The following is a 13,294-nucleotide window of genomic DNA, read 5'->3' as shown; positions in this document are numbered from 1 at the left end:
CACGGTCCAATGGCCACGTGGTGTCTGAAAATCAGCTCGCTGCGGTGCAGCGTGTTCGATAAAAACCAGGAGACACAACTCCCCGGGATCTCTAGGGCTCGCAACCCCTCGCGAGATCCAACGTGATCTTGCAAGACGTTGCGATGTGAACCTCACCCATTGTGGGAGGGATCATCTTTTGGCAAATCTGCATATTCGTGCGAGACCGTTAGCCTCTAAGATGCAGATTCTCGAGGTACCGGAGGCTTTGGGATTCATCCCTTTCGCCTCTCAGACCTCGGGCAAGCACTGTTCAGCACTGGTCCCCACAAACAAGGACCAGACGGAACGGCACTCGTGGGATCTCCCAGGACCCCATCTGCATGCCCTTTGGGCAGAGTGGTGCCCTGGCATCGCTGGTGCTACTTGGCCACCTGGCAGTGCCAGCCTGGAACTGCCAAGGTGCCCAGGTGTCATTGCCAGCTGCCACAGGCACTTCCAGAGTACCAGGCTGGCACTGCCAAGGTGTCATTGCCAGCTGGCACGGGCACTTCCAGAGTACCAGGCTGGCACTGCCAAGGTGCCATTGCCAGCTGGCACGGGCACTTCCAGAGTACCAGGCTGGCACTGCCAAGGTGTCATTGCCAGCTGGCACGGGCACTTCCAGAGTACCAGGCTGGCACTGCCAAGGTGCCCAGGTGTCATTGCCAGCTGGCACGGGCACTTCCAGAGTACCAGGCTGGCACTGCCAAGGTGTCATTGCCAGCTGGCACGGGCACTTCCAGAGTACCAGGCTGGCACTGCCAAGGTGCCCAGGTGTCATTGCCAGCTGCCACGGGCACTTCCAGAGTACCAGGCTGGCACTGCCAAGGTTCCAGCGAGTGGAGCTCCCCAGGCTACAAAATGGGGCTGTGTGTGGGGCCTTTGCCGTGCATTCCCCGCTGAGGCCACTTATACAACACGAGCTGCGCTGAATAGCCGTGTGTTTCTCAGCACTGAGAGCGCCGGGAAACCCGCGGCTAAACGCACTCACTGTGGGACTTTATTCCCATTTGATTGAATCGATGCTTTGGGAAAGGCCGGAGTAATTGATCACCAATGTTAATGAAGTGCTTTTGGGACATCTTCAGGAATGTTCGATTTTACTTCAAAGCTAGGAGAATGAGATTGCCACTTAACAGCTTTGCTGACTTACCCTTCAGCAGGATCCAACGCCAAAGCTCTGGGGCTGTCCAGGTCCTTCCACACCAGTACTTGTCTATGTTGTCCATCTAGTCTTGCCACTTCAATTCGGTTGGTTCCTGTATCAGCCCAGTACAAATTCTTTCCCAACCAGTCGACAGCCATTCCTTCAGGGTAATCAAGCCCAAATTCTACAACATGCTCCAGGGAACTCCCGTTCATGAATGCCCTGCTAATCGTCTGCAACGTAGAACAGGGGTGTTCATCAGCTTTGCTTAAACATATTTAGGATATGAAAGATCACGAAAGGCTGATCATCTTTGCTATTTGTTTCTTGGTGTCTATAGCATGGTGGTGACAATCAGATTTACTTTCTCCCCTTTGAAAATGACTTTAATTTGCAAACATATACTTTGACTTTTAAAAAATGGGCTACTTCTATGGATTAAGGAAAATATATAACCTAACAGGTTAATGTTGTTGTCTTCCTATTTTCAAAATCATTTGTATTTTCAGTCGAAATTTACTCAGTCACCAAAGGGTTAAAATATGCTAAAATAATAGCGTCAACTTTATATCAGTGCTATAGCCAGGATAAAATTCACCCTCCACACTAATTACAGAGAAATATAGATCTTTAAAGTAATCCAAATCATTGGATCCATGGTCTCCAATGCCATGTTTTTCATTACTAAAAGCTGCATGGGATGCATTACATTATAAATAAATTGAAACATTTAAACAAAAGGGTATTTTTCTTTTCTCCTTCTCATTTGAATTAGAATAACTGCGGTATTAAAAAAAATACAAATGTTCAACTGCATTATCCAGGATCACGGTTTTCTTTCCCAACGTGATAGAAGAACAGGTTATTTTTACACCAAGGCAGCAATTACTATTCCAGCAGCATCCTGCGGGAGCCCATTAGCCCTGGCAGCTCAGAGAGACACAGATACCAGAAAAGCAGCAGCGACAGCAGCAATGCTTCTCATACCTTCAGGCTAATATCCGTCCAGTAAATCCGGTTGTCAGTCACATCGAAATCTAGAGCAGAGGCTTCCTTTACTCCAGTCAGTGGAATAGCCACATTGTTATTGTTCGTTTCGAGTGAAATCCTTCTGATGTCTGCTCGCCGAGAGAACAGGAGGAAAGCTTCTGGTACGATGCAGGTTTTCATGTCCCTGATGAGCTCCAAGCCTATTGGACAGGCACATCGCACACCTTGGGGTCTGTACAAGCACAGGTGACTGCATCCACCATTATCTTCTGCACATGGGTTGGTACCTGAAAACATATTAAACTCAACCTCAACAAAAGATATTGATTCAGGTACAATAGAGATTTCGAATAAATATTCGTAATAACAAATTTCAATAGCAGCAGAGTCACTATTTTCTAATACAATTCCCTGTGGTTTACCTGAATTATTAAACTATTAATACATATCTGCCCAAGTATTATCCTACAAATTCAACAGAAGAGGAAGCAGTGTTTATAAAAAAGTAATAAAGAATGAAGGCTATTTTTTTCAAACAACGTTTTGAATTCAAATGGATTGTTCTCTAAAAATTTACCCTTTGGATTAACCCCTCAAGGTTAAAATGAGTGATAACAGCTTTTCTTACTTTAAATTACCATCCTCCAGTCACCAAACAATCTGCGCCACCACAATTGAGGAAGGCCTGTTTGCAGAACATTTTCATGGATAACTCAAAACTGCTTCTTTGCGGCCTTACCAGTTTCATTCAATTGTCTTTATCCAGCTTGGAAACACCAAAAACAAAAAAAAAGGCTTAAAAAAAAAGTGAGGGCAGCACGGTGGCCTAGTGGTTAGCACAACCGCCTCACGGCTCTGAGGTCCCAGGTTCGATCCCGGCTCTGGGTCACTGTCTGTGTGGAGTTTACACATTCTCCCCGTGTCTGCGTGGGTTTCGCCCCCACAACCCAAAAATGTGCAGAGTAGGTGGATTGGCCACGCTAAATTGCCCCTTAATTGGAAAAAATAATTGGGTAATCTAAATTTTAAAAAAAAAGTGGGGTTGGCCATTAGGGTCTTCCTTACCTAAGATCCGATGAACGCTTGTGGCCTTCAAGCCCATCAAATCGGGCAGCTGGTCAATGATTATCTGTCGCTCAGCAGATGTTTTGTCAACACGCTCAATGCTACGCCGCTGCCAGTCTGTCCAATAAATGTAGTTGCCCAAAAGGGTGAAACCAAAGATGTGTGGTAACTTATCTTCAACAAGGACCCGTCTGCCAGTGCCATCACAGTTCATGACCTATTTTGCACAAGAAACACAAAATGTGCGTTCAACAATAAGGCACACAACTAGACAGGAAACAATATTATTTGGGAAGGTGTTCAAATCACAAGTGGTGAATGTTGCAAGTGTATTTCCTCTTTTCATCCATCTGATACCAGGGCAACATTAAGGAATCTGGAACGGCAATGAATCTTTCCTCCTCACGGAACAGAAGATGTGATATCTTTCAGAGGATGCTTAAGGAGTTAGGCATTAGGGTGGACATCAAACCCTCAAGGATGGTCATCTCTATCACATCCACTGATAGTGGCTGGAAAGGTTCAGGGGGAAAGGTTAGGAAAGTTAATTTATGGCTCCAAGACTCGAGCAGGATGGCTGGGTTCCCGGTTTTGGGACACTGCATCAGATTCCAAGTATAGATCAGAATGGAGGGGTATGGAATAAATTAGAATTGATAAATGTACAAAAATATTTGAGTTTGAAAAATGAACAGGACCCGGGTGGCTATGTCTTTGCACTCTAAGGGTGAGCACTTGAGGCGATTTAAAGAAACCAGAACAAAATAGCAAAAGCTCATTTGTTGTACCAGTCTGCATGGATCCACATAGCCAGCACAGCTCTCTAGTTCAAGGAGGGAAAGACGGATAAACAAACTATCAACCAGTTAGTATAATATCAGGCGAGTAGTTTCTTAGAGTCCTAGGCTCAACCATCTTCAGCTGCTCCATCATAAGGTCAGAAGTGGGGATGTTTGTGGATGACTGCACAATGTTCAGCACCATTCGTGACTCCTCAGATAATGAAGCCGTCCATGTCCAAATGCAGCAAGACCTGGACAATATCCAGGCTTGGGCTGACAAGTGGCAAGTTACAGTCACGCCACACAAGTGCCAGGGAATGGCCATCTCCCTCAAGAGGGGATTTAACTATCGTCCCATGACATTTAATGGCATTACCATCGCTGAAATCCCCACAATCAACTTCATGGGGGTTACCATTTATTAGAAACAACTGGATTAGCCATATAAATACTGTGGATACCAGCGCAGGTCAGATGCTGGGAATCCTACAGCAAGTAACTCACCTCCTGACACCCAAAGCCTGCCCACCATCTACAAGGCACAAGTCAGGAGTGTGATGGAATACTCTCCACTTGCCTGGATGAGTGCAGCTCCAACAATACTCAAGAAGCTCAACACCACCCAGGACAAAGCAACCCGCTTGATTGGAACCCCTCCCACAAACATTCAAACCCTCCACCACCAACGAACAGTGGCAGCCGTGTGTACCATCTACACGATGCACTGCAGGAACTTGTCAAGGTTATTTAGACAGCATCTTACGAACCCACGACCATCTCGAAGGACAAGAGCAGCAGACACCTGGGAACCCCACCACCTGGAGGTTCCCCTCCAGGTCACTCACCATCCTGACTTGGAAATATATCGCCGCTCCTTCACTGTCGCTGGGTCAAAATCCTGGATCTCCCTCCCTGACAGCATAGTGGGTGTACTTACACCGTAGGGACTGCAGCGGTTTAGGAAGGCAATTCACCACTTCCTCACAGCACCAGGAACCCAGGTTCAATTCTGGCTTCGGGTGACTGTGTGGAGTCTGTACGTTCTCCCCGAGTCTGCGTGGGTTTCCTCCCACAGTCCAAAGATGTGCAGATTAGGTGGATTGGCCATGAGGAAATTGTCCTTTAGTGTCCAGGGATGTACAGGTTAAGTGGGGTAGAGGGTTGCAGGGAGATAGCAGGAGCCTGGGTAGAGTGATCTTTCAGAGAGTCGTGCATGTGTTGCTCTCTGCCTTCCTCTATCTGGATTGCTTCGATGTGTCGTGTTGATCAGAGAATTGTCTTGTAGACCTACAAAACTGTTTTATGAAAAATGAAAATGAAAATCACTTATTGTCACGAGTAGGCTTCAATGAAGTTACTGTGAAAAGCCCCTAGTCGCCACATTCCGGCGCCTGTCCGGGGAGGCTGGTATGGGAATCGAACCGTGCTGCTGGCCTGCTTGGTCTGCTTTAAAAGCCAGCGATTTAGCCAAGTGAGCTAAACCAGCCCCTAAACACTAAGTGGATTCGACACAGTCCTAAGAAAAATTGATCACACATAAACTGTACTCATCTACATCTAACTCACTAACATTATAAACTACTCTCTTGCTCTCTCACTATCTTCAGTCCTTCTAGCTTAGCTCTGCTTCCACCACCTACTCCAACCTTCTGTCCCACAAGGCTCTGCATCATCCCTTATATACTTCTGAGACTAGCTCCCTCTTGTGGCTTTCTGTGTACATTTTACTTTACTGGCATGTATACTACCATGGGCAACACGGTGGCGCAGTGGTTAGCATTGCTGCCTCAGGGCGCCGAGGTCCCAGGTTTGATCCCAGCTCTGGGCCACTGTGCATGTGGAGTTTGCAATTTCTCCCTGTTTTTGTGTGAGTTTCACTACCACAACCCAAAAATGTGCAGCGTAGGTAGATTGGCCACGCTAAATTGCCCCTTAGTTGGAAAAAATGAACTAGGCACTCTAAATTAATTTTTTAAAATGTATACTAATACCACAGTGCAGACCTGATGGGCTGAATGGCCTCCTTCTGCACTGTAGAGATTCTATGTCTCTAAGTGACTAATTTGATGGAGGGAATGCAGTCGTGTGTACATATGGAATTTCAGAAGGCCAATTTGGCAAACTCTCACAAGAAGTGTGTTTAAGTGGCATGGTTTAAAATTTGTTTGGTTATTTCTCTACAGAAATAAATTTCATAGATTTCAACAAATATTCTGAGCAAAAACTTCCAAAAATGTGCCAGCTTTTTGGGACAACCCTGTCCAGTGGAGTGGTCACATCGGCAAACAAGTGTTTAACGTTCAGTTTTTTTTCCATAGATTCCAAACAATGGCCTTTGCGTTAGCAATGTCTGGCCATTCAGGAAGATGCTGGGCACCTTCATGTCATCAAAATCTTTCAATCTTTGCTGCACTGTAATTTGTGTAGAGAGAATGAGAAAAATCAGGACACAGACAGTCATTTTTAAAAAGAAATTTAGAGTACCCAATTCATTTTTTCCAATTTAGCATGGCCAATCCACTTAGCCTGCACATCTTTGGGTTGTGGGGGCGAAACCCACGCAAACACGGGGAAAATGTGCAAACTCCACATGGAGAGTGACCCAGAGCCGGGATCAAACCTGGGACCTCAGCGCCATGAGACAGCAGGGTTAACCCACTGCGCCAAAGGGACAGACAATCATAGAGAAGACTGGAGTCAGGGAAAAGCCCCTCTCCTGCCAGAAAGATGTTGTGGTTTTATGTTAGTCCACAAACACCATTTTTATTTTGCAACAATTGCACTGATTGTATCAATTAGCTCTCATCGCACTCCTCTGTTCTGTATACTGTGGAGTAAAGCTACTGACAACTGAAGCAAACATCAACCTGAAACATTAACTCCATTTCTTCTCAGATACTGTATCATCTCAGAACCAGAAGGAGGCCATTTGGCCCATTGAGTCAGAATCGGTCCTTGGAAAGAGCACTCTACTTCAGCCCGCGCTTCCATCCCTATCCCCATAACCCAGTAACCCCACGTAATCTTTTTGGACACCAAGGACAATTTTGCACGACCAATCCATCTAACCTGCACATCTTTGGACTTTGGGAGGAAACCGGAGCACCTGGAGGAAACCCACGCAGACACGGGGTGAACGTGCAGACTCCGCACAGTGACCCAAGCCGGGAATCGAACCCAGGTCCATGGCGATGTGACGCAACAGTGCTAACCACTGTGCTACCATGCTGCCCTAGAAAGGGCATGAAAGGCACAGAGCCGCTGTTCCCTATTGGGTCAAGCTAATCTTTTGTCAGCCTGCCTGTGGACTACCTACCACCTGACCTTTGCCCTGCATTTTTACACTCTGCAGCATCACAGCCAATGACCAGGATTATCAACAGGCACAAAATCAACCGTCTCCGCTGTGCTGCCTGAAGAAACACAAGTGAAGAATTCCTCAAAATATATATATATATTTTTTCTTAAATTATTTACTGAACAAAAATGAAAGCTCGGACTGCATTTTACAGCAAAACCATCGTGAATTCTGAATTCCTGCAATCCAATTTAACAGATGACAATGTTGGAATTGTGGACGCAAAGCACCACGTAGGATCTGTCTAATGAATTATTAAAAATTATTTCTGAATTAAAACTAAGCCAATGTTTGCTTCCTTCTACCAGACCCAAATGCCTTTTCTGTTCACTGGCGATAAATGCAATAGTTATTGTAATTAACGGAAAAATAACCTATATAGCTCCGTGGCATAATAGTGTAAGATACTGGTATATCAATACATCCCCATGCAATAATAAATATAGGTTTAACTCAGATTCTTTGCAATAGTCGATTTTTACTTTATAGCTTTAAATCTTTCTCTGCAGGGGATGTGGACGTCGCTGGCTGAGCCAGCATTTATTGCCTATTCCTAATTGCCCTTCCACTGAGTGGCTTGTTTGGTCATTTCAGAGGGCATTTAAGAGTCAACCACATTAGTCCAGAGCTAAGCATGCCGTTAATTGGACATATTCTCCCACTCCAGCCTTTGAACTTTGCCTCTGATCAAAAATAGGGTGGAATCCAAATCACTGGTGGGCCAAGATATACGTGTATATTTTCCATTCTGTATTCTGTAATTTCATATGAACAGCTCCATAGGTTATTACATGAGAGTTGCCAGTAATTACCAACTCGTCTTCGGTTAGATGATTTGCTGACGAGGTATAAGACCATATTTATTGTATTTCATAAAAGCAATCACAGTAGGGCAGCACGATAGCACAAGTGGTTAGCACTGTGGCTTCACAGCGTCAGGGTCCCGGGTTCGATTCCCAGCTGGGTCACTGTCTGTGCGGAGTTTGCACGTTCTCCCCGTGTCTGCGGGGGCTTCCTCTGGGTGCTTCGGTTTCCTCCAACAATCCAAAGACGTGCAGGTTAGGTGGATTGACCATGATAAATTGTCCTTAGTGACCAAAAAGGATAGGAGGGGTTATTGGGTTACGGGGATAGGGTGGAAGTGAAGGCGTAAGTGGGTCAGTGCAGACTCGATGGACCGAATTGCCTCCTCCTGTTCAAAACCCAAAAGGCATGTCTGAATCGCCCAAAAACAAAAATTTACCTTATTGAATATAGGTCACTTTTCAATTGGAGGAGGAATTTGCAAGGCAAAAAGTACATGAAACTATTCCATTCTCATTTAAGTTATATTCACATGGCTAAACTCTGACAATACAATTTAATGACCAGTTACTGTGAATGAAGACAAGTACAGTCAGGTTTAATCAAGTCAGGGCAGCTTTCAATCTCTTTTGTAATTACTTTCTCTCTGCAAATTGAATCAAATTTAAAAACTCATCCTTTTATCAGTGCCTAGATTCCGCTTAGGAAACACAAAACCTTTGTGTGACGGGGAAAACAGGCTGGTTCATTTTAAGGAAAAGGTTTCAGACATTTGCCCTCAAAAACTAATTTACAATTCATGTCAGCTCGCGTCGTCTTTTTTTTTCCAAGACCTCCACCATCCAGTGTTTCCTTTCCTGTGCAAAACCACACTGTGGTATAGATATCACATTCTAAGGCAATCAAACACTTAAACCACAGCAAGAATATTGTCTACAACAGCAAACAGCTGCGACTATACCACAGACACCACCTTACCAGACATACTTCAGCTGCACTGCAAACATAATACAGACACAACATATAAAAAAGCTCATACCGCTGGCTGCAATGGCAATGGCCATTACTGTACTTGAACCTTTTCTCAAAGTTTCTGACAACTTTCCACGCGAGCAATTTCCAACCCAACGGAATATCCGGAGAGAATCGGGAAATGCAATTCTCTCCAGAAAGATCGCGACTGGTGTGCCACAGGGATAAGTGCTGGTGACTCAACGTTTGACCTAAATTACTTGGGACCGAATTGCTAAATTTGCTAAGGGCTCAAAGATAAGTAGGACAGCAAGATGTGAAGAGGAGGCTAGGAGGCTACAAAAGGATGTAGGAAGGGAAAGCGAATGGACAAAGGCCCGGCAAATGGAATATGATGCGGGGAAAATGTGAGAACTTTGACCAGGAAAATGAAAAGGCACATTATCTAAACGTTGAGAGATTGCAGAATTCTGATCCAGGGGTCCGAGTCCATGAATCGCAAAAGGCAGGTACCGCAAGTAATTAGCGAGCTTGTAGAATGTTGTCATTTATTGGGACGGGAATTAAACAAAAAGGTAGCAAGCTTATGCTCCAGTTACACAGGGCATTGGTGAGACCACATCTGGAGTATTGCGTATGGTATTGGCGCCTTATTTAAGGAAGAATGTAAATGCATTGGAAGCAGTACAGAGATGGTTTACTAAACTAATACCTGGAATGGGTGGGTTGTCTTAGGAAGAAACGTTGAACAAGCCAGGCGTGTATCTGTTGGGAGTTGAGAAGAGGAAGAAACAATTTGACTGAAACATTCAGGATCCCGAGGAGTATCGAGAGGGCGGACATGGAGAGGATGCTTCCTCTTATGGGACAGTCAGTTCCCGGGGGCCAAAAATAAGGAGTCGCCCAGTTAGGACCGAGACGGGAAGCATTTTTCTCTCTCCGAGGCGAGTGAAGTTTTTCCTCAAAAGGTAGTGGAGGCAGGGCCGGCGAATGTGTTTAAGGCAGAGCTAGATAGATTATTGAGAAGCAATGGGGAGAAATATTATTGGGGTGGGCGGGAATGTAGAGTTGGGGTTAAAATCAGATCAGTCACGATGTTATTAAATGGCGGAGCAGGTTTGCAGCACAAAGCGGCCCTACTGCCACTCCTGATTTATATGTTCGGGAGTACTGAGAATATAAAAACATTTTTCAGTTACCTAGATAATAGATCACAATGGTGCAAACAATAACCATCAGAAGTTCATTATTTCGGAAATCAATGCTTCCGTTAATTTCCCACACTGGATTCCTAATCCCACCAGTGAAATATAGAGTTCAGTCTCATATCTCTTCTCACAGCACCCAAGAAAGATAAGTCGGGAGTATTTTGCAAATTTATCTTTTATATCGTGCTTTTAACAAAGCAAAATATCCCAAGTTAGTTCACGGAGGTTGTTACGGCCTCCTGGACTAGTGCACGGTCAATCCCAGCCTCACTTGACCTAGTCGCGACACAATTGAAATTAACCAATAATTCTTCGAAAAAAAACCCAAAGTCTTTGCCCCTTAGCTGCCCAATATCTACAGTCACCAGGTTTGTAGATTTAAACACAATTAATTTTATTGATAACAGTAACTATAATTAAATACGCAGCAAATACAGCAGATTAACTATCAACTAATTTTTAACAGCGCACTTTAAAAACTCACCCCACCCTCTGCACACACTCACACAAGGCAGGCAAACTGAAGAGAGGAGTATAAAAATAATAATGAAAGTAAAAAGATAAGAGTCTTTGTTTTAGGTGGTTGTCCCTTGCCACCGTTCTTCAATCTAGGCTTTCAGTTCAAGGTTTTCAGTGTAGGTTCATGCAGATTCTGTGTACAGCAATGTAGCTCTTCTGTACACGAGGGGGAGAGGGGGGAGAGCAGCTTCTTTTCTCTGAGCGTCCAGGACCCCAACTGCTTAGAATAGAACAGAATCCCTACAGTGCAGAAGGAGGCTATTCAACCCTTCAAGTTGGTACCGACCCTTCAAATGAGCACTCTGCACATTGACAAGTGTCCACCTCACCTCACCCTACTCTCCTATCAGGGACAGGGCGTATGCTTAAGTAGGGTGCTCTTTCCAAGGGTGGGTGCATACTTGATGGGCCAAATGGCACTGTAAATTCTATGATTCTTTTTTTTAAAATTGTTTTTAAAATAAATGTAGAGTACCTAATTGGCAATTTAACGTCGCCAATCTACCTACCCTGCACATCTTTTTTGGGTTGGCGGGCGAAACCCAAGCAAACACGGGGAGAATGTGCAAACTCCACATGGACATTGACACAGAGTCGGGATTGAACCTGGGACCTCGGCACGCGAGGCAGCAATGCTAACCACTACGTCACCGTGCTGCCCCAAATTCTATGATTCTAGGAATCCCGTAACTTAACCTGCACGTCCCTGGACATTAAGGGGTGATTTAGCGTGGCCAATCCACCTAACCCGCACATCTTTGGACAGTGGGAGGATACTGCAGCACCAAGAGGAAACCCACGCAGGCACGGGGAGAACAGACAAACGCCACACAGACAGTCACCCGAGGCCGGAATTGAACCCGGGTCATTGGTGTTGTGAGGCAGCAGTGCTAACCACTGTGCCACTTCCCCAGGCTCTCTGAAAATCATCGCACTCAGGTAGGATCTAATTCCCACCTGTTACTGGGCAAAATACAGCCTTTTCGCCAATTCATTGGCCACCAACCAACCAATCTCTCGGCTGCTGAAAAGTCGGAGTTCTGCTGTCCGAAGGCTAGCACAGTGTTCTGTTTTGTAACCGTTGTAGAAAATAGCAAGTTGGACAGAGTTAGGGAAAGAATGTCGGGGCTAAAATGGTTAAAGGATCTGCCACTGAACTTGGATCTGAAGATGCAAAGGAGGCCAAAGTTGTGAGTGGAGTATATGTGCCGAGACTGTGGATTGGAAGCTGCAGAGTCAGGAAGGACAATCCAAGGTGGGATCTGTGAATGGAAATAAAATATTTTGAATTTGTTGGATTGCCTGACTTGCCTTAGGCTTCAAAGGCATTGATGAGGGGTAATGGTAGACAGGGTGGCACGAGAGGAGAGTTATGTCTTTAGTGTTTTTAGTGACAGATAGATATATTCTTTGAAACAGCTTAGGGTCAAACAAGGCATTGAAGATATGTGTCCGACAGGTTAAGCTTAAGCAAGAATCAGGGGCTGGAGAATAGGGTTCTTGGTGGAAGCCAAGCAGATGGCTTTTGGTTATTGTATATCTAGTTGTATAAACTTTCTCCGCCAAAGCCAACTGACACCACAGTGATAGTCAGTAACGGTGCTGGATATTATCAATAAATACTGACAGCTGACCCTATGAAAGCACCAATAGACAATGCGACGAATGGTCACTCCATCCAAAGCCATGATCTGAATATATTTTGTGACTGAAGTACTTTATATCCCTGATTAAATTTGGGATGAGGTCAGAATTAGAGGAGAGCACGGACATCAGGTTGAAGGAGACAGAGGCAAAGTCAAAGGGGGGTTGAAAAGGAGGAGGAGAATTTTAAAATCAAGCTGCTGATTAACCAGGATCTGGTGTCGGTCAATGAGCACAAGGGTGATGGGGGGGTTCTGTGTTGGTGAACGGCAGCTGAGTTTTGGATGACCTAAAGTTGACAGAGCAGAACATGAGAAGACAGCCGGGAGTGTGGTGGGGCAGTGAAATAAAAGGCATCAAAAATTACCGAGGCAATATTACCTATCCCACAACCCAGCCAAGGTCAGCTATCTCACAACCCAGCCAAGGTCACCTATCCCACAACCCAGCCAAGGTCACCTATCCCACAACCCAGCCAAGATCACCTGTCCCACAACCCAGCCAAGATCACCTGTCCCACAACCCAGCCAAGATCACCTGTCCCACAACCCAGCCAAGGTCACCTGTCCCACAACCCAGCCATGGTCACCTATCCCACAACCCAGCCAAGATCACCTGTCCCACAACCCAGCCAAGGTCAGCTATTCCACAACCCAGCCAAGATCAGCTATCCCACAACCCAGCCAAGATCACCTGTCCCACAACCCAGCCAAGATCACCTGTCCCACAACCCAGCCAAGATCACCTGTCCCACAACCCAGCCAAGATCACCTGTCCCACAACC

General features: G+C 45.4%; 1 protein-coding gene across 1 annotated transcript in view; it reads right to left on the bottom strand.

Moving 5' to 3' along the window:
* lrp6 (low density lipoprotein receptor-related protein 6) overlaps positions 1-13,294 on the bottom strand; it is a 233,531-nt gene that overhangs the window by 22,805 nt on the left and 197,432 nt on the right. The window contains exons 7-9 of the mRNA XM_038780256.1: positions 3,224-3,440; positions 2,156-2,445; positions 1,175-1,401 (exon numbers count right to left, since the gene is read on the bottom strand). Coding sequence (XP_038636184.1) covers positions 1,175-1,401; positions 2,156-2,445; positions 3,224-3,440 — 734 coding nt within the window. The remainder of the gene's footprint in view (positions 1-1,174; positions 1,402-2,155; positions 2,446-3,223; positions 3,441-13,294) is intronic.

This window comes from Scyliorhinus canicula, chromosome 20 (assembly GCF_902713615.1).
Source record: "Scyliorhinus canicula chromosome 20, sScyCan1.1, whole genome shotgun sequence".
Taxonomy (NCBI): Eukaryota; Metazoa; Chordata; class Chondrichthyes; order Carcharhiniformes; family Scyliorhinidae; genus Scyliorhinus; species Scyliorhinus canicula.
The sequence above is the reverse complement of the archived record's forward strand: the minus strand, read 5'-3'. Positions and strand labels throughout refer to the sequence as shown.